This window comes from Camelina sativa, chromosome 11 (genome assembly GCF_000633955.1).
Source record: "Camelina sativa cultivar DH55 chromosome 11, Cs, whole genome shotgun sequence".
In the NCBI taxonomy this organism is placed as follows: Eukaryota; Viridiplantae; Streptophyta; class Magnoliopsida; order Brassicales; family Brassicaceae; genus Camelina; species Camelina sativa.
The window spans coordinates 19,819,110-19,840,719 of record NC_025695.1 but is presented as its reverse complement, the minus strand read 5'-3'; the positions used below and the strand labels follow the sequence as shown (position 1 = coordinate 19,840,719).

The following is a 21,610-nucleotide window of genomic DNA, read 5'->3' as shown; positions in this document are numbered from 1 at the left end:
AAAAAAAAAGTGAAGCTCTTGAAACTTCTCTTCTTTTGCTTGTGGTTTAGGTTTTGAGAATTGAGAGCAAAAGAAAAAACGAAGACGCGTCAAAGGTGAAGTCATATAAATCATCTTTGCACCTTTCTGGGTTTCGTTTCAACCTTGCAAAATTTTTGTGGGCTGCTTTTAGTTTCTTCAATTTCTCTCTAAAATTTCGTTTTTTTTTAGGTTATCTATTTCATCAATTCGTTTTGGGTTTATGTGGTTCTTTCAAAACCCTAACTAAAATCGTATATATGGGAGTTAAAGGTTTGATCTTTTTGCCTTGTTTCAGGTATTGAAATGTGTCTATTGCTTCTTGCTTCTTCTGGTTTATGGGTTCCTGCGACGTGTTGAGAGTGTTGTTTGGTTTAGCTGTCTGGTGCATTGCTTATATAACTGTTGCAATCTTTGCATCTTTTAGAATCTTTCACTCTATTTGTTCAATTTGAAGAGTGTTTTTTGTGGAGGTTTGCTCGCTAGCTACAATGGGTTACGCTCAGCTTGTCATCGGTCCAGCAGGCAGTGGAAAGGTTTTATATATTATTATATGTCTATGTCAAGTTAGTTCTGTAAAGTAGTTTCATCGCTTAGATTTGACTGAATTGTTTTTGTTCTGTGTTTTGGATCTATTCAGTCAACTTATTGCTCCTCTTTGTATGAACACTGCGAAACTATCGGTCGAACAATGAATGTTGTTAACCTTGATCCTGCTGCGGAAATCTTCAATTATCCTGTGGCTATGGGTGAGTCAGTGAAGTTTCCTCTAATTCAATTCCCTTCCTTGAAGGAGTTTTGAGTGGCTTCTCACTTTCTTGGTTTCATTGAATGCAGATATCAGAGAACTTGTTTCTTTGGAAGATGTCATGGAGGAGCTAAAGCTTGGTCCTAATGGCGCCCTCATGTATTGCATGGAGTATCCTTTACTTGTTACATTGACAACTTGAGAAGTTTACTGGTTTTTCACAATCGGGTCTTGAAAAATTGTTAGCTTTTATATATGAAAACAAAGAATACATAGGTATCTTGAGGATAGGTAAATTGTTCATGATATGTTCTCTCGCAGTGGAAGAGCCTTAACTTACAATCCATAGGTACCTTGAGGATAGCTTGCATGATTGGGTAGATGAAGAATTGGAGAACTACAGGGACGATGATTACCTTATATTTGATTGTCCAGGTACATACATGATCAATGAATTTATCTCTCTGATATTTGTTAATGTATGTAGTTTCTTTAAGCCGTTTGTTAGGTGTTTGCGTATCAATACTGGATAGAAGTTGATAAGAAGCATCCCATCTATGTTTTATCTCTAAATTCTTTGAAATCTTTGTCTTGTTAATACAGGTCAGATTGAGCTGTTTACACATGTTCCTGTGCTCAAGAACTTTGTGGAGCATTTGAAGCAGAAGAACTTCAACGTCTGTGTTGTTTATCTGCTTGATTCACAGGTGTCTATATAAGTTTTATTTCCCCTCTACTACTTACTCTTATTATAGTGAACCATTTTGTGTTGACAAGAGATAAACTTTGTTGGATCAGTTCATAACAGATGTAACCAAGTTTATCAGTGGTTGCATGTCATCTCTCGCTGCAATGATCCAGCTTGAATTACCACATGTCAACATCCTCTCAAAGATGGACCTCTTGCAGGATAAAAGCAACATTGATGAGTATGGGTTCCTATTCTTTCGTTTGCTTTGTTTGTTGGAGTTTCGGTATTCTAATTTGCTTCGGTTTTTTGATGACTTCAGCTACTTGAATCCGGAGCCTCGCACATTGCTGGCAGAGTTAAACAAAAGGATGGGTCCTCAATTTGCAAAACTGAACAAAGCCTTGATTGAGATGGTATCGTATATGATTGGATTCTTGCTGTTAATGTTGACTATAAAAACAAGTAATTCGATTTCTTGATTGCATTTTTGGGTTGTGGTTATTTAGGTGGGAGAGTATGGGATGGTGAATTTCATACCCCTTAACTTGAGGAAAGATAGGAGGTAAACTATTTCCTCTCAGTTCATTCTTCTAATTAGCTTTATCCAATCAAAACTAATATCACCATTGCTTACTATTGGCAGCATTCAATATGTTCTTTCGCAAATCGACGTTTGTATTCAGTTTGGAGAAGACGCTGATGTGAAGATCAAAGATGAGGATGAGGATGAGGATGAAGATTTTGGTGACGATGGTCCTGATTCATAAGTTGTGTTCGGTTTCTACGACTTTTGGCTTGAAATCTTGGTCTCATTGCCCTTGTCAGAGACCAATGAGTTTGTGAGAACTACTTTACTGCTGACTATCAAAAGCCTTAAATGAGAGACTTTCAAAATTGTCAGAATTTCTCAAATCAAATTATCAATTCAGTTGCATTTTAAATCCAGTTGGAGCCTTAATGCCAGGATTGGTCGGGCTAAGGTCATTAGTGTAACAAACTTAACCGAGTTCACTATCTGCGTACTTGCGCTCCAACATTTTTGAGGAAAGCCTACAAACGCACGTAATCTAAAGAGAGTGAGTTCCAGTAAAACCGTAATGCTTGTCTCAAACCAGATCAAAAACATATAACACCTAACCGGTCATTCAAGTTCCTATGACATATCACCCTTTTTAACAGTTTTATGTTCAACAATCAACCATGCCATTCATTCCATGCAATCTAACATATGACAAATTAGTATCATCTGTGTCACTCACCTCCATGCCTCTATAAAGAATATTCATGTATATGCATATATATAAATAGTTTCGAAACAACAATAATTATTGTGTTTTGATACAATAATCAACATCAATACATTTGACATCGTACTCTTAAAAGGACGGGACACAAGAAGGATAATGACGAGGAAAAATTAACAACAAAAAATGAATGCCCAATTGCTGCAATGTCTATAATGATGCAGTGATGGGGTAATCAATCCTGGAGATACATACTCTATTGACAACTATCTGGCTCCAACTTGGACACCATTTTTGGATACTTAACAAGTGCCACATGCTTCATCGTATGGGCGACACACAGACAACACTCTCAAAACATAACCCCAATGTTTTTTTAGAAGAGTTCTTCTGAGTTAAACTTGTTCCATGCTTCCTGTTTATTGCCATAACAAAAGAGATGAAGCTAGCAAATGTAGATTTGTACAAATCTGTGATTTATAGTTATCAATGAGAAGCAATCTAATTGGGTAATTCGTTAACTTAAGGTCTTTTGTTGGCGGTAGCTGGTGGCATCTGAAGTAGCAGTGATGGATTATTGGATTTAGTTCCAGAAAGATGGTGAATTCACTTACCTTGAGCATGTCAAAAACTTTCTCGGCAATGTATTTCTGCTGGAGATTGGCACCTTTTTGTTGAACTTTGTCAGGGTGTATACAGAGAGTGGCCTTCCTGTAAACTTTCTTGACAGATGCAGCCGTAATTAAATCGGTCAATGAAACAGGCTGCCATCCGCATTCTGGCCAAAGAACCTGCTCATTTACATAACAACATCAGAATAGATTGTGGACTCATAACATCGAGGTACAAATGAACACCAGAGGTGCAAATAATAAAGAAATCGGACAATACAACTTACATATTGTAACGTCGAAAGCAAAGCACGCAAGTTTCCCTCCTTCCCCGCACCCCAACGTTTTATCTCAACATCCAGGGTCACCCCAATCCTCTGAAATCCAGGATAGCATGATGATTGAACAAACAAAAATTACAGATCCTTTACAATCCAGGATTAAGTACGGTGAATAAAATAAAACCAAAAAAGAACAATGAGACGGGTGATAATAGTTGAGACAGTTCCCTAAGGTGGCGCAATTTCTTATGCTAATGGCTGCAAGAGGCCCCAGACTTAAGTCTCTCAACAAAGCAACATGGTTTGAGATGTGCACAACAGAGGAGGGAAAAGGAAGAAGCCACATCTAAATATTTTAATCTGAATCACGTGATAAGGAAACTTACATCTTTCTCAACTTGTTCTCTTTGTACTTGAAGATCACGTTCATTTTTCTCAGCAAGTGCTTTCGCCTGATAGAGAAAACAATTCATGTTAATATACTGGTGAATCTTGTGTCATTGTCAGATACAAAACCCATCAAAAAAAACTCTAATGATACATACAGCCCGCTCCTGTGTCCTCTGGTGGCGTTCCAGCCTGGCACGTCGTCTCTCTTCAGTTTCTCCATCCACATCTTGAAAACCACCAGACTGGGAAGCTGGAGCTATATACAACACAGGGGGGTTTCAGTGTGACCAAGTTAACAGACATGAACATATTATTATGGATAAACCTCAGAGATTGCAGTACCTCCAAATATTGAACTGAGATCATCAACAATGTTTGTTGTTGAAGAGGTCTTTCTCAAGTTCTCTGTTGCTCTAGAAGACACTTGCGAAGATGGCCTGCTAGATTCGAAAGATCCTCCTTTGTTCCATGAATCCTGGAAAGGATCCTGAAACACAACAAGAGTTATAGGAGGAGTCAACTCACCAGTAGGCTGTAAAGGACTTAAATCAGAACAGAAGTAGATAATCCCATCTCACCAAAGGGTTGGTTCTCTGTTGTGGAGCACTGTTTGGTCTAGAAACCGAGTTAAAGAAGGAGTCAAGATCACTGTTATTTTCTTGCTGCTGCTTAGCTTTAGCTTGGGCAGCTGCCCTTCCACGTGCCTCAGCAGCTGCCCTTTCCACAGCAGCTCGTTCTGCCCTAACCCTTGCTTCCTTCTCCTGCGCTTCAGCATTCACCCTTTCTCTAGCTTCTGCTGCAGCTTTCTCAGCCTTTTCTCGTGCCCCTGCAGCTGCCCTTTCACGTGCTTCAGCATGGGCTCTTTGAACTGCTGCTCTTTCTGCACGCTCTCGGGCATCCGAAGCCTTCCCAACAGCAGCTCTCTGAACTTTGGCATGAGCTTCAGCGGCTGCTCTTTCACGTGCTTCCCTTGTAGCCCTCTCTACGGCTTGTCTTGCCAATAGTCTTTCCCTTTCTCGCTCAATTCTTTTCTGCTCTCTTTCTCTATCCTCTCTCTCCTTATCCTGGGCTTTTTCCATCTCTGCCTCCCTCTCTGCCCTTTCACGCTCCAATCTCACTTGCTTTTCTCTAAGTTCCCTTTCCCGAGAATCATGATTCTCCATGTGATCTCCTTCTCTGCTTCTACTTGCCTTCAAATTTTCTTTCTCTCTCCTTTCCTTAGCATGTCTAAACTTCGCTTCTGCTTTATCCATGGCATCCTTCATGGCAGCAGCTGATGCAACAGCAGCAGAGAAAACATCAGAATCTTCACCAAAGGTAGGTTCAGGGTGTCCATTCGCAGCGGTCTGCTTTCTGCCCATAGAAAAATCATCAAGTTCATCCATTTGAGATGCTGTCGGGCTATTTACAGAAGCTCTAGCTGAGCTAGGAACATAAGAGTGGTGGTTAGTGGAGCTCGATATAGAAGGCTCGTTGACCTTCTTTTTTACAGGACGTGTAGGTCTCGGTGGTGGAGGTCTCGCAGGTGGCGGAGCACTAGTAGGTTCCGTAAAGAGAGGGATCTCAGATACAGTAAGCCACACATCATCAGATGACTCAAAACTTCCTTCTGTACTGGTAGGTGGTGGAGCACTCGTATTTTGTGGCTCTAAAACATCGTCAAATGAAGCTTTCTTAGAATGGTAACTCCTAGAACTTTCTACAGGTGACTGGGAGCCACTGATGTTTGCTGGTTGTTTTAAATGACTCTGGCTTCTACTATTCATATCTGGGCCTGATTTTCCAAGACTATCGAGGGGGTCAATTTCAACAAATACTCCTCCATGGACAGATGCATGATCAGTTTTTCTGCTGTTGAATTTACCAATATCCTCCAAAGGATCATTGAACCCTCCAGTGGAAGGATCTCGAGGGGTTGATGCAGACTCCTCCAAGACTACAAATGGGTCTTCTTCCACAAGATTGGAAGATGTCTTGGCAGGCTGATACGGAGATTTCTGGGATTGACTGGTCTCTGAAGTAGACCTGTTCAAAAAAAGTAGAGCATCTTTCAAATGATAGAAAGCTATGCCTATACAAAAAAACAAATCAAGATGAAACTTTCAGAGGGTATATAGATAAGAGAAGCTTCTAGGTAATCAAACAGCTCTCCATAAGTGCTAAGATACATTTCATTATGTAAGTGTGATGGCTCTAAGCTCTATACATTGAGAAACCTCTCAAGTCATCTCTAGGAAAAACAAATTTGAAGCAATGACCCTAGCCAAACAGATCAAGATGATAATTTGCATATGAATGACAAGCCAAAGGTTCAAGCTTGTGGATATTTCCTCAGAAAGAATGAGAGAGTACAAACTAACAGCTCCTCAATAAATACAATCGTTCATGCTACATTGCTACATTTCATTATGTAAGTGTTATTGCTCTAAGCTATGTGCTCTCAAGTCAACTCTAGGAGAAACAAATTTGAAGAGCAGTGACCCTAGGCACAGATCAAAATGAAATTACGCATATGAACGACAAGTAAAAGGTTGAAATTTTCTGAGATTTCTCTCTTAAGTTCAGAGAGTACACATAAGAGAACCTTTTATGCAAGTAAACAGCTATCATAAGGACAATACAGTTCATGCAACCCAAATCTTAAGAGCCATGATCCTAACCAGTAACCACAGATGAAGAAGAAGGGTAAATATAGCTGTTTCGAAGGAGGACCAAACCCGGGAATCAAACAGCTCTACATACAAGAGATTTTTTTTCAAGGTTCAGAGAGTACACATATAAGAGAACAGTTCTCCATTACGAACCAATACAGTTCATGCTAGAAGTTCTATACCATTGAGCCATTTCACGCAAGAAAGTTCCCAAATTAGAAGAGCAGTGACCCTAACTAGACGTAACAACAAATGAAGAAGAGAGAAGATTACCGTTTAGGTGGAGGGGAGTTAGTGCGACCAAAGCCGGGAATCAAGTCATCAAAAACGGAGCTACCCTTGTTCTCTCGGTCACTGTCTGTCTCAGTTTTCCCCAAATTGGTGCCCATAAGATCATCGAAGGGAGAACTGTTCTGTTTCCTGTGCTTTGCAGGTGAGGTGGAGATGGAAGAGAAAACGTTCTCAAACCTAGCTGAGTGAGAAGAAGTGGAAGGGATTTGGAGCTCAGGAATAGACTCAAACACATCCTCATCATCGTAGACAGGCTTGTCATAGACCGGCACGGACGCTGATTTGGATTTGGGTTCCTTGAACATAGCATCATAGTCAAAGGCCGGTGCAGATGGAGAACGAGAATCACCAGAAGAGGATCCGTACTTTGGTGGTGGACCGCTAAACACATCTTTAAAGAGAAGATCATCACCATCGCGGCCAAGATCGTCAAACACCGGCGAAGGATCGAACTTTTTCCCGGCGGCGTTGGCGAAGTTGTAGGAAGAAGCGAAACTGTTGAAATCAGCGGCAGAAGAGTTCGATTGAGGAGCCATCGGAGCTGATTTGCCCTGTGGTTTCAATCCGAAGTCTCTCGCTAACAATCCTGTGAAATCATCCATTTGGGTTCCTTCAATTTCTTCTCTTCCTCCAAAAATCGAAAAGCTTATAGATTTTCCCACCAGAAATCAAGACGAGATTATCCTCAGATCTGAGTCGCCATTAACGATTAACGAGTCGGATCAAAGCATTTGATTTCAAAAAAAGCTCCCTTTGGTCTCCCAACTTGTTTTGTCTATGGTTTCTTCTCCGACTCGTACATTGTTTTTCCCAGTCTGCGTAATTTCTTATTCTGTTTTAATTATTGGACGAACATTTAAGACTTTACAAAGTTGGTCCCTAAAATCTTAAAAATGCAATGGCACTTGCTAAAATTTTAGATTCGAGATTTCACCTCCTTGGTAAAAGGATTTGGATTTCTTTTTTTTTTCTTTTTTTTGGTAAGAAGGATTTAAGATACAGTTCAAATCCTTAAATTTCATTTTTTTCTCAAATCCTTCTTACCAAAAAAACAATTAAGTATTATAATTAACTGTTCAAATTTAAAGATTTGGATTTAAAGAAATTAAAAGGATTTCAATTAACTGTCTAAATCCTTAATTTTTTCTTTCTTTGGTAATAAATTATAGAAATTTAAAGATTTGAACAGTTAATTGGAATCATTCTTTTTCTTTTTTAATAATTTTTGATATACATATAAACTTTTTCTTTGTTCACTTTGATTTTCTTCCTTTTTTCAATTTCTTCAACCAAACTCGGAGGTGTCAATATTATTACATAACCAGTTTTTACCTAGAAACATATATCATTCATCCTCTCTATAATAAAACGGAAGTACACAATATTGTTTTGTAAACTATATAATTTTAATAAGTTGGTTACAAATAAGTTATACATTAATGATAGATTAATTAGTTACAAATATGTTATACCGAAAATCTTAAAGAGAATATTCTAAAGAATCATATCATCTAACTTACCATATTAATTTTCTTTACTAAATTATTCATCAAATAAAATCTTTTGATATCTAACTTAACATATTAATTTGTTAATTATCATTATAATTCACCTCTCATTTTTATATATGAGTCTATTTTGTGAAACAAATAAATTATCATATTATTTATTAAAATAGTTTTATTTCCGAATATTCCATAAGTTGAATTTTTAAAAACAAATATAAATTGTTCAATCTATAACATATTCAAGATTCAATAATATTATTTTTTAAAATAATATCTATTGAATTAATTTTTTTTACTGAGTAACAGATCAAAATTTGAATATTTAAATTCAATTTCATAGGTTTTGTTGAATTTTATAATTTTATATAATATAATAAACTTTAAATAATTTATTTTGAAATATTTTTAATATATTGAAACTTGTATAAAAGTTAGAAACTGTAAACACTCTAAATTTATTTGTTATAGCAATGTCAATAATATGTCACTATAATATGAAAGAATTTCAAGAAACCAAATATATTAAAACAAAAAGTATAACAATATATTAAATTACTCATAATATAATAACTCACTTTTAAAAAACCAAATTTACATAATTATGTCTTATAATGGCATTCAAGTCATGATGTAGATATACATTGTTGAAATAACATCACATATATAACCTAATACAACATATTAAATTTTTATTTTAAAATATAAAATATACAAAATTTTGTATAAAATAAAATTTGTCCACTGTTATAGCACGGGTACTTATCTAAAATCATTAACTATATAAAACTTACAAAATATGTGTCTTTTTCAAGTCAATCATATTTAGCATATGATTTTATTGCATAGTGTTTTTATTCAAGTGTTTTTTAAAAAACAAACACATAAATTATATTTTATATAAAAATTATAATATAAATAAAAAGAGTTTCAACTCGTGCTTCTAGCACGGGTCTTAATCTAATTAGTTATATTGAATCGCTACAAATCTACCTTGAATTGACGAGCCAACTAAAAATGTAATCTTCATGATCAAGCTTCTTTTGTGATGATACACAAAATATGACAACAAGAAACTATACTCATATCATATCACATCTCCTACATGCACATGTTTTTAATCTCATGTTCACATATTGTAAGAGATATACTTGACTCACAAACTTTATTTCTACCTTCTAATCATGGAACAACCTTGTAGAACTTAAGCTTCTTCTGCTTAACTTCGATCAAATTTTTTTATTTTAGGATGTATTGTACATGTATGGTTGCACACTTCTTCAGGTTCTCATAGATATGTGTAGCCACACCCTATGTTCAACATAAGGTAATCTCATTTCCAATGCATCCAACAAGCCCTAAAAATGTAAACTTCCAATGCTTTTTACCTTGTTGTAAAGCCAACACAATGGAGATATACATTTTTATCGGATATTACATTAAACCCTCGATCCTCCTGTAGATTGAAATCAACCTTCAACTTTTGTATGAACCACAATTGACTTATTTTTCGCATCAACAACGACATAAGCAATCATATACCATTGCTAGCATCCCTTCAGCAATATCCACATGCATTATAATCAAGTATAGAAATAAGAAAACTATAAACTGAGGAAGCATAAACTGAGAGATGAATTTTCTTTTTGAAAAAAAAAAATTGTTTAGTGGGGAGGTTGTAACTCGATGATGATCTGATTTACTAGTCATGCGACTTCAGTTTAACCTAGCCAAACTGAGTCGGTTAGTTTTAGTTTTGGTCAATTAAGATTTTAAAAATTCTTCCAAATTAACCAAAACTAATTACGGTTAGGTTTAAAAATCGGTTAATTAGGCTATTGAAGATTTAACCAAAATTATCTGAATTTTTTTGGTACACCTAATGCCATTGTCGTTAGCATCTCCAAACTTCGTGTTTCACATGCCGACTTAGTCTTAAGAACTTATCACAGTTTCATATGTGATGGTTAAAACTGAGATGGTTTAACAAGAACGACGACTAAAAAAAATATTGAAGAAGAAGATGTTGTTTTGAAGAATTGAAGAAGAAAATTGTCGACGGTCGCTGGAAAATTGAGAAGAAGGGGTAGGGCTTCTTTTATTATTGGATTTTAATTTAATCATTCTAAATAAGTGATTTTATGTTATTTGATACTAGAGAAATTTCTCCTTTTATTATATTAGGTTAGGACTCCTTTTATTATGAAATTAAGAAGAACGATTAGGGCTCCATTTATTATGTTATTTAAATATTAGTTGGGCCAAACACATAAAATATTTTAATAAAACAAACTCATCTTTTTTTTGTTTGAAACGCAAAGTTAAAACTTCATCCGCAATCTACGAAACCCTAATATAGCAGAGAAACCTACATCCACCATGGCCAAAAAAAGATCTCAAAATCTTAAAACGAAAATAACCGACCAGTTCTTAAAAACTATCTGAACTCTGAACCAAAAACTGAAAAACTTGATTCAATTTCCTTGGTTTAGGTAAAATTCGTAGGGCTATGATTTATTGTCTATATATGTGACTTTCATGATTATACCAATCTATACAAAATAAAAGGAGAAGCTATAAGTTCTTAAGGTTGTCCACATAGGATTTAAAATAGCCAATAGGGATTCGACATCTCACTAATTTACATTTTTTAAAATTTTCAGAATTGCCTCTACTAAGATTTTTTAAATGACCAATCGGGATTAGTCATCTTAATATTTAACATTTTTGAAATTATGTAAAATTTTTATATTATAATACTTATAAGTAAGTGTATGTACAATGTCTCACATCGGCTATATTAGTTTAGACGATGACTGTAAACCATTATAAATAAGACTAATATCCTTCCAACTACGAATGAACATGAAGCTTGATTTATCAGGCGTCCAAATTTAAAAGTTTTATTTGGTTTATTATAGTAAATTAAAACTTCTCAAAAGTTTCAAAATATTATAATATTTTTAAAAGTTAAACTATTAACAATATTGAAACTTTAGATGTAGTTGAAAAGTTTAAAATATTATAATTATTGAATCTTTTAAAAGATTAAAATATTATAAATATTTAAACATAATAGAATGTTTTGATAAACTATAAATACTTCCATAGAAAGTTTAAAATATTATAGAAAGTTTAAGTATCATTAATATTTAACTCTAAAAAAAATGTTACAAATATTTAAACTATATCTAAAGTTTAAAATATTATAAATATTTAAACTCTATTAAAAATTTAAAAGTTTAAGTATTGTTAAATATTATATATGCAATTTTCAAATATCTTATTATATCTTGAATATCTTATTTATCTCTGTTTGCGCTTTTTATATCTTATGAGCGTGTTAATACATGTTTTTGTGTATAACTTTATAGATGAGTTGTTATTCTTTCAGTATTTCTCGGTCTAAGAAAGAAAGATTGACGTCGCAAGACCTAGATTTGATGTTGTTTGAGTCAAGTTTTGGGGTTTAAAGAAGAAGGATCGACGACAAGCACACATGTTTTATTAGATATACATTTGTTTATATTACTTTCTTTCCAAATAATTTATAATTATGTAGTATTAAAGATTTTGGTTTGAGAATTTACAATTTTGTAGTATTAAGGATTTTGATTTGAGAAGTTTCAATACGCGTGAATCTAAAACCGAGTAAGTATACAGTGAAAGTATCAATATTTGAGTGCATCTCGTGACTATGTTGGTTATTATAAATTGCACAAATTTAACGAGAAAAGAGACAATGATTTTGGTCGTAGAGTTTAATTGGTTAACAAGTTGTGTGGTAGTTTTAAAAAAGAGATTTTGAATGATTATTCAGTGGAAGAATATGAAGAAGCTGACGAAGAAGAGAAAGAAAAATAGTATAACGTTTTAAGTATAAATTCATGATTTTTTATCATATTTGAATTTTTAAAAGAGTATAACGTTTAAGTATAACATTATATATTTTATATATTTTTTTTAAATTGTGTGTTTGTATTAAAAATTTGTCTTAATAGTAATTTAAAGTTTTTTATAAGATAATATTTCATAACTATTATTAATCATATATCATATTCATCAAAATATATTAAATAAACCCATGCGTAGCGGTTCAAAACCTAGTAGATAACAAAATTTTTGAGGGTAATTCTACTGGTTTCAAAAAATATATACATAGTTTTATACAAGAGAAATTAGCCGGATCTGCCATGAATAGTGGCAAACTTTCTCAGCAATGCCACTTACGAGAACATCTTTTCCCGCCTGCCACACATGTGTTGTAAGAAGACCATTATGCCCTTATTTCATCTTAGTTGAAATTAAAGCATTTTATAATTTTTATTTTTATTTTGTATTTTGAGGGAGGTGACATAAAGTTGGAAGAGCAGATAATTGCTTCATCAGTAAATGTAAAACTTCGTCCAGACAAACCAATGGTCGAACGACTCTCTCTTCTCATAATTTCGACTTCCCCAACTGCATCGACTTTTCATCTTTTGAATGTCGTCGTCGCTGCGATTGAGCAGAACGTTTGATCGAGTGCCCCCAAGTGATCAAACTGTGCGATTGAGAGACCGTGAGTGATGAATTTCTTAATCCAGACAATTCTCTTGACAAATCCTCGGGCTCCGCCTCCATCCGCCGCTACACGCGAAGCCCCGGAGACTAGTTCCAATGTTCAGAAACCTGACACTTGGTATGATATTGAACTATATTGCTCTTTTTAGCTTTATGATGTCGTCTACTTATCATTTACCCTTGCTTTAATTCGTTTCAGTGTAGAGTTAGATGCGTCTGTTCTTAGCGATGGAAATTTGGCCATCGCCGCCATTCATAGATACATCAGTTGTCTAACAACAAAATTTCGTCTCCTATGTTTGGCGTTTTCTGTCCATTTAAACAAAACAATTTGTTACACACTGCAGGACAACCGATCTACTAGAAAAGAGCATGCATTCCAGGTTCTCTCCACTAATGTTATTTTCCTTCGTTATATTAGGTAGACCATATCAGTTAGGTCGATTTCAGTTGTTTTCTAACATAAATGTTGTCCACTCTACATGTAATCTAAGGCGGAGGACCAGATCCAACATCATACGTACTCGTCCACTATTAATTTCCCCTAATTTATATAGGGTCCACCATATCTTGCTAACGTTTCCAAATTTAGTCCACTTCTAACAATGCATGTTGTCCATCGTGCAGGTCGTCTCATCCGATGGACTAGATCCAAAATACCAGGTTCTTGTCCACCACTAATAACGCTCTCATTTTTTGGTCTACTGTTTTGTTTTGTATGTTTACCAAAATAACTGCCAAACCCTATATGTGTGGAAACGATGGACCAAATACATCAAAATAGACTATTGTCCACAATTATCATGTTCTTTGGTTGAGTAGTTCGTATCACTTGGGTCTAAAGAACTTGTTTATAGTTCCACACAGATTTGATGAAGAAGCAGGCACTGGGAATGGTGTGCCTCCTGTCGTTGACAACTAGATCTTACATTTAAGGTTTATGTCCATCAACATTATGTCCTTCCTTCGTTGGATGGATCATATCCGTTTGGTCCATTACTAACAGTATCTCAACTACTCCCTATTGCAAGGTTGGATTCACCATTCTGTCCACAATCGGTAGACACTGCGGGTTTTCCACCATCGTCCAAGTTGGATTCACCGGTCTTTCCACAATCGGTAGACAACACGGGTTGTCAACCATTGATAGGCATCACGTTTTTCTTGCACATTGAAACATACAAATACAGTCCACCACACTCTTCATTCTTCATTTTGAACTATTCAAACTTGACATCACTGTTAACTGAAACAGGGGGCATCTTACCTTGTGTAAAGACAATTGTGTTTTTGGGGTGCCAAAAGCTAACTCTATATTGCTTTCCTCTAGTTTGATACCCAACAACTCAGCTATCTTTGCCTTCAGCTCCACCCCCAACCCATAAACATCATTCATTGCATATGTGTTACGATTCTTTGGCAACTGTCCAAATTAATTGCGACGACATACCTATTGTTTTCCGACCACCACCAACTCCACCTACTCTCCACCAATCGTGTTTTTCAGATTTGTTCCCTTATGTTTACTTCTAAAGAATGACATCATTAACTACCATTTACTCTTCTTTAACACACTTAAATACTTAATTGACAGAGACTCGCTGCCATTAATGTATGTCCCATCATCATTTACGTCGCCCATTTGAATTCGCCCACCTCCTCTCTTCTCCTCTTTTAATGAAGGTAGTTTTGTGATTTCCTCCACCTCTCAAAATGAAAACGGACATTTCCAAGAAGGCAATTACAAAACTGATATTATTAAGAAGTTTTTTTTCAAAAATGGCATTCTCAACCAAATTTCCTTTATAAAAAGGTTATTTTGGATTATATTTTTATCAATAAGGCCTTTTGAGACATTATTCAATATTTGAAGTTGTTTTGCCCTAATCCCTACACAAAAGGAGGTCAAAAGCAAAATCCAAAAATTTGGGGAGTGCCATGTAGCTTTAGGATTATGGGTACCAAATTTGTAGTCTCTGAAAATGTAGGACTGATCTATCAATTGAAGAAGAGACTGGGCGAACATGTACACACAAGTTGGGAAAAAGAAGGAAAAAAAAAGAAAAAAGGAGCTTTTTTTGAAATCAAATGCTTTGATCCGACTCGTTAATCGTTAATGGCGACTCAGATCTGAGGATAATCTCGTCTTGATTTCTGGTGGGAAAATCTATAAGCTTTTCGATTTTTGGAGGAAGAGAAGAAATTGAAGGAACCCAAATGGATGATTTCACAGGATTGTTAGCGAGAGACTTCGGATTGAAACCACAGGGCAAATCAGCTCCGATGGCTCCTCAATCGAACTCTTCTGCCGCTGATTTCAACAGTTTCGCTTCTTCCTACAACTTCGCCAACGCCGCCGGGAAAAAGTTCGATCCTTCGCCGGTGTTTGACGATCTTGGCCGCGATGGTGATGATCTTCTCTTTAAAGATGTGTTTAGCGGTCCACCACCAAAGTACGGATCCTCTTCTGGTGATTCTCGTTCTCCATCTGCACCGGCCTTTGACTATGATGCTATGTTCAAGGAACCCAAATCCAAATCAGCGTCCGTGCCGGTCTATGACAAGCCTGTCTACGATGATGAGGATGTGTTTGAGTCTATTCCTGAGCTCCAAATCCCTTCCACTTCTTCTCACTCAGCTAGGTTTGAGAACGTTTTCTCTTCCATCTCCACCTCACCTGCAAAGCACAGGAAACAGAACAGTTCTCCCTTCGATGATCTTATGGGCACCAATTTGGGGAAAACTGAGACAGACAGTGACCGAGAGAACAAGGGTAGCTCCGTTTTTGATGACTTGATTCCCGGCTTTGGTCGCACTAACTCCCCTCCACCTAAACGGTAATCTTCTCTCTTCTTCATTTGTTGTTACGTCTAGTTAGGGTCACTGCTCTTCTAATTTGGGAACTTTCTTGCGTGAAATGGCTCAATGGTATAGAACTTCTAGCATGAACTGTATTGGTTCGTAATGGAGAACTGTTCTCTTATATGTGTACTCTCTGAACCTTGAAAAAAAATCTCTTGTATGTAGAGCTGTTTGATTCCCGGGTTTGGTCCTCCTTCGAAACAGCTATATTTACCCTTCTTCTTCATCTGTGGTTACTGGTTAGGATCATGGCTCTTAAGATTTGGGTTGCATGAACTGTATTGTCCTTATGATAGCTGTTTACTTGCATAAAAGGTTCTCTTATGTGTACTCTCTGAACTTAAGAGAGAAATCTCAGAAAATTTCAACCTTTTACTTGTCGTTCATATGCGTAATTTCATTTTGATCTGTGCCTAGGGTCACTGCTCTTCAAATTTGTTTCTCCTAGAGTTGACTTGAGAGCACATAGCTTAGAGCAATAACACTTACATAATGAAATGTAGCAATGTAGCATGAACGATTGTATTTATTGAGGAGCTGTTAGTTTGTACTCTCTCATTCTTTCTGAGGAAATATCCACAAGCTTGAACCTTTGGCTTGTCATTCATATGCAAATTATCATCTTGATCTGTTTGGCTAGGGTCATTGCTTCAAATTTGTTTTTCCTAGAGATGACTTGAGAGGTTTCTCAATGTATAGAGCTTAGAGCCATCACACTTACATAATGAAATGTATCTTAGCACTTATGGAGAGCTGTTTGATTACCTAGAAGCTTCTCTTATCTATATACCCTCTGAAAGTTTCATCTTGATTTGTTTTTTTGTATAGGCATAGCTTTCTATCATTTGAAAGATGCTCTACTTTTTTTGAACAGGTCTACTTCAGAGACCAGTCAATCCCAGAAATCTCCGTATCAGCCTGCCAAGACATCTTCCAATCTTGTGGAAGAAGACCCATTTGTAGTCTTGGAGGAGTCTGCATCAACCCCTCGAGATCCTTCCACTGGAGGGTTCAATGATCCTTTGGAGGATATTGGTAAATTCAACAGCAGAAAAACTGATCATGCATCTGTCCATGGAGGAGTATTTGTTGAAATTGACCCCCTCGATAGTCTTGGAAAATCAGGCCCAGATATGAATAGTAGAAGCCAGAGTCATTTAAAACAACCAGCAAACATCAGTGGCTCCCAGTCACCTGTAGAAAGTTCTAGGAGTTACCATTCTAAGAAAGCTTCATTTGACGATGTTTTAGAGCCACAAAATACGAGTGCTCCACCACCTACCAGTACAGAAGGAAGTTTTGAGTCATCTGATGATGTGTGGCTTACTGTATCTGAGATCCCTCTCTTTACGGAACCTACTAGTGCTCCGCCACCTGCGAGACCTCCACCACCGAGACCTACACGTCCTGTAAAAAAGAAGGTCAACGAGCCTTCTATATCGAGCTCCACTAACCACCACTCTTATGTTCCTAGCTCAGCTAGAGCTTCTGTAAATAGCCCGACAGCATCTCAAATGGATGAACTTGATGATTTTTCTATGGGCAGAAAGCAGACCGCTGCGAATGGACACCCTGAACCTACCTTTGGTGAAGATTCTGATGTTTTCTCTGCTGCTGTTGCATCAGCTGCTGCCATGAAGGATGCCATGGATAAAGCAGAAGCGAAGTTTAGACATGCTAAGGAAAGGAGAGAGAAAGAAAATTTGAAGGCAAGTAGAAGCAGAGAAGGAGATCACATGGAGAATCATGATTCTCGGGAAAGGGAACTTAGAGAAAAGCAAGTGAGATTGGAGCGTGAAAGGGCAGAGAGGGAGGCAGAGATGGAAAAAGCCCAGGATAAGGAGAGAGAGGATAGAGAAAGAGAGCAGAAAAGAATTGAGCGAGAAAGGGAAAGACTATTGGCAAGACAAGCCGTAGAGAGGGCTACAAGGGAAGCACGTGAAAGAGCAGCCGCTGAAGCTCATGCCAAAGTTCAGAGAGCTGCTGTTGGGAAGGCTTCGGATGCCCGAGAGCGTGCAGAAAGAGCAGCAGTTCAAAGAGCCCATGCTGAAGCACGTGAAAGGGCAGCTGCAGGGGCACGAGAAAAGGCTGAGAAAGCTGCAGCAGAAGCTAGAGAAAGGGTGAATGCTGAAGCGCAGGAGAAGGAAGCAAGGGTTAGGGCAGAACGAGCTGCTGTGGAAAGGGCAGCTGCTGAGGCACGTGGAAGGGCAGCTGCCCAAGCTAAAGCTAAGCAGCAGCAAGAAAATAACAGTGATCTTGACTCCTTCTTTAACTCGGTTTCTAGACCAAACAGTGCTCCACAACAGAGAACCAACCCTTTGGTGAGATGGGATTATCTACTTCTGTTCTGATTTAAGTCCTTTACAGCCTACTGGTGAGTTGACTCCTCCTATAACTCTTGTTGTGTTTCAGGATCCTTTCCAGGATTCATGGAACAAAGGAGGATCTTTCGAATCTAGCAGGCCATCTTCGCAAGTGCCCTCTAGAGCAACAGAGAACTTGAGAAAGACCTCTTCAACAACAAACATTGTTGATGATCTCAGTTCAATATTTGGAGGTACTGCAACCTCTGAGGTTTATCCATAATAATATGTTCATGTCTGTTAACTTGGTCACACTGAAACCCCCCTGTGTTGTATATAGCACCAACTTCCCAGTCTGGTGGTTTTCAAGATGTGGATGGAGAAACTGAAGAGAGACGACGTGCCAGGCTGGAACGCCACCAGAGGACACAGGAGCGGGCTGTATGTATCATTAGAGTTTTTTTTGATGGGTTTTGTATCTGACAATGACACAAGATTCACCAGTATATTAACATGAATTGTTTTCTCTATCAGGCGAAAGCACTTGCTGAGAAAAATGAACGTGATCTTGAAGTACAAAGAGAACAAGTTGAGAAAGATGTAAGTTTCCTTATCACGTGATTCAGATTAAAATATTTAGATGTGGCTTCTTCCTTTTCCCTCCTCTGTTGTGCACATCTCAAACCATGTTGCTTTGTTGAGACATTTAAGTTTGTCGTATTTTGCAGCCAGTAGTGTAAAACAAATTGTGCCACCATCCTTAATCCTGGATCTGTCTTGATTTTCTTTTGTTTAATCACCTACGTATCCTGGATTTCAGAGGATTGGGGTGACCCTGGATGTTGAGATAAGACGTTGGGGTGCGGGGAAGGAGGGAAACTTGCGTGCTCTGCTTTCGACATTACAATATGTATGTCTTATTTTCCTCTTTCTTTATTATTTCTATCTCTGATGTTCAATTTAGGAATCCAAACTTTCTTCTAATGTTAGGAATCCAAACTTTATTTTGATATTGCCATGTAAATGAGCAGGTTCTTTGGCCAGGATGTGGTTGGCAGCCTGTTTCATTGACCGATTTAATTACCGGTGCATCTGTCAAGAAAGTTTACAGGAAGGCTACTCTCTGTATACATCCTGACAAAGTTCAGCAAAAAGGCGCTAATCTCCAGCAGAAATACATTGCCGAGAAAGTTTTCGACATGCTCAAAGTAAGTCATTGACCATTTTTCAGGAACTGCTACTTCAGATGACCCTAACGAATCAAATTAGATTTTGCATTTCCTCATGGATAACTAGAACTGCACAATGCATTGGGCTTCATCTCTTTTCTCATGACAATAAACAGGAAGCATGGAACAAGTTCAACTCCGAAGAACTTTTTTGAAAAAACCTGGGACTATGTTTTGGATAGTGTGTTGTTCGTCTGTCGCCCAAAAGATGAAGTATGTGGCTTTCATAAAAAGCCAAAAGACGGTGCCCAAGTTGGAAGCAGAGAGTTGTTCATAGAATATGTATTCCCAAGATTGATGACCCAGCACTGCATCATCATATACCACGCAGCAATTGGGTATTCTTTTTTTTTTATTATTATTTTGTTGCTAATTTTTCCTTCTCATTACCCTTCTTTAAGAGTATGATGTCAGATGTATTGATGTTGATTTCTGTATCAAAACACAATACCTGAGAGCTGTGTATTGTTGTTTCCAAACTATTTACATATATATATGCATATAACATTCTTTGAAGTGGCACGATGCGACTCTGTTGGCGATCTAGTGTCGCTTTTTCTATCCATCATGGTCTGAAGTTAGTATAATCAGGCTAGATAGTCTTTGTGAGCGTGTTTGTATATTCCGATACATCGTCACAGAGGAATTAGACAGTTTTTGTCTTTTTGGTAGGTATATTGTGTTATCAGTCTGAGTGTCACGATTTGAACTAGTAATACAGAGACCCGATCCAGTTTAGAAATCGTTTTATCCGAAATGGTACTAATGTCTATATTGAATTATTGATCACTTGTCCGAGTTGCAGCGATTAGGATTTTCCATTATGGTAAGGTTAATAAAATAAGAATAAAGAAGAAGAATGTTCCTAAAGTCAATTAAACGACATCTGCAGAATTCCACCGTGCCTAATGATCTCCGGGAGTTATATAAAGGAAAAATTATGTGTACCCATCTTTTAAGTTAATAGCTTATACAACAACCTCAAATGTACTACAAGCCTCACATGTTATGTACAACGCCTTCAAATTATAGTTAGTCTGAACACTGAACTCGGGTTTCAATCTGCATCCTCTCTCGAGATGCTCAGCGTGCGCTTCTGCTAACCGTTCTTGCAGAATGTCCAGATTAACCTGATGCAAAAAATTGAATCCGAGAAAGAAAAAAACTCAAGGACAAGTTCAGGGGCTGAGAGTGACAAAGAGAGCTATAAAGAACAAGAATCTGAACCTCTTGGCCTTTGTTCACCTGCATATTACACATGTTGCAGTAGATGTGTCGGTGATTCTCCATAAGCTCTCCTTTATTGCATATCGGACACCATATCTGTTTTAGCTCCTGGAAAAGCATATCAGTCCAGTCCAGTCAACTGGTTTCTAAGGTATTTGAGAAAACAAGGCTGCCTTGTGAAAGAGAGAGAACCTACCAGTTCACTATTTAAACACATATTCTGAGAAACTAAGGTGGCCAAGTAATCATCTTCCTCGTCTTCCCATGTTTGGATCTGAACATACGATCCTGGACATAGCGCCACAAAGGCATCAGTATTCATTCAGGTTTCTTTTTCAACGCAAATCTCATGAAGAACAAAAAAAAAAACTAAATGGTTTAACCATTTACTGTAGTAGTCTCTGAACACAAATCCTTGTAAAATATCTGTTGCATTTCCAACAAAATCTCTTCACTATCACCTTCATAAACAGCTTTAAGACCTTGCTCCTCATATTCCCATAATATATCATCACAATCAGGAGTTACAGTCTGATTCCCCGAGAGGTTTCTCGACGAATCCTCAAATTTTTTCAATTCATCAGTTACAATATCCTGGAAAGCAGAATTGATAATCTCCTGAAAGTAAAAGAAACCTAACCACATCAACATAGCTATAAAAAGAACAGTCTTTTGTTTTCTCCTTTATTGGGATTACAAAAACAGAGGACGAAAAAGAAAAAAAAACAAACCTTTCGATCAGAAGATTGACAATCAGAGAGCCTCAACTTCCACAGCAAACGAGTCCTATCTTCTCTAACTCTTCTGAAACAGTTTTCTCTAAACTGTGTGTGTGTATATATATATATATATATATATCAACGCCATTTTGACATACATTAGCCAACAACAAACATAACACATGAAAGATTCTTTTATAACCTATGATGAACACAATTCAGAAACAGAAATTGAAAAAGGAGAACCTTTTGTTTCCTTATAGAGAAATCGAACTCG

The 21,610-nt window shown here is 37.0% G+C and overlaps 4 protein-coding genes across 12 annotated transcripts; 2 read left to right on the top strand and 2 right to left on the bottom strand.

Moving 5' to 3' along the window:
* On the top strand, positions 27-2,402 carry LOC104723882 (GPN-loop GTPase 3). Of its 3 annotated transcripts, none has more exons than XM_010442318.1 (10): positions 27-95; positions 317-554; positions 659-767; positions 856-937; positions 1,116-1,201; positions 1,370-1,473; positions 1,565-1,695; positions 1,777-1,870; positions 1,964-2,019; positions 2,101-2,402. In XM_010442318.1, the coding sequence occupies exons 2-10, from the start codon at positions 510-512 to the stop codon at positions 2,222-2,224; spliced, it is 831 nt and encodes a 276-aa protein (XP_010440620.1). In that variant the 5' UTR covers positions 27-95; positions 317-509; the 3' UTR covers positions 2,225-2,402. The 3 variants fall into 3 exon arrangements, with proteins under 3 accessions (XP_010440620.1, XP_010440624.1, XP_010440621.1); XM_010442322.2 differs by having other exon boundaries at positions 65-95; positions 492-554; positions 2,101-2,338; XM_010442319.2 differs by lacking the exon at positions 27-95 and adding an exon at positions 139-210 and having other exon boundaries at positions 2,101-2,338.
* Positions 2,755-7,748, bottom strand: LOC104723881 (auxilin-related protein 2). Of its 2 annotated transcripts, none has more exons than XM_010442316.2 (8): positions 6,908-7,748; positions 4,562-6,008; positions 4,326-4,470; positions 4,139-4,239; positions 3,980-4,045; positions 3,600-3,689; positions 3,316-3,492; positions 2,755-3,116 (listed from the first exon to the last, which is right to left on the bottom strand). In XM_010442316.2, the coding sequence occupies exons 1-8, from the start codon at positions 7,525-7,527 to the stop codon at positions 3,078-3,080; spliced, it is 2,685 nt and encodes an 894-aa protein (XP_010440618.1). In that variant the 5' UTR covers positions 7,528-7,748; the 3' UTR covers positions 2,755-3,077. The 2 variants fall into 2 exon arrangements, with proteins under 2 accessions (XP_010440618.1, XP_010440619.1); XM_010442317.2 differs by having other exon boundaries at positions 4,139-4,233.
* Positions 15,032-19,844, top strand: LOC104723880 (auxilin-related protein 2). Of its 2 annotated transcripts, XM_010442314.2 has the most exons (8): positions 15,032-15,830; positions 16,730-18,176; positions 18,268-18,412; positions 18,499-18,599; positions 18,693-18,758; positions 18,979-19,068; positions 19,190-19,366; positions 19,504-19,844. In XM_010442314.2, exons 1-8 carry the CDS (start codon positions 15,211-15,213, stop codon positions 19,540-19,542), a joined length of 2,685 nt encoding a protein of 894 aa, XP_010440616.1. In that variant the 5' UTR covers positions 15,032-15,210; the 3' UTR covers positions 19,543-19,844. The 2 variants fall into 2 exon arrangements, with proteins under 2 accessions (XP_010440616.1, XP_010440617.1); XM_010442315.2 differs by lacking the exons at positions 18,979-19,068; positions 19,190-19,366; positions 19,504-19,844 and adding an exon at positions 18,887-18,916.
* On the bottom strand, positions 20,275-21,610 carry LOC104723879 (the record flags this gene model as incomplete). 5 transcript variants are annotated; one of them, XM_010442313.1, is given in 6 exon segments in its annotated part: positions 20,275-20,517; positions 20,615-20,722; positions 20,811-20,902; positions 20,998-21,232; positions 21,346-21,438; positions 21,580-21,610. In XM_010442313.1, coding segments are annotated over 6 exon segments (721 nt in total), but the record flags the coding sequence as incomplete, so codon positions are not given.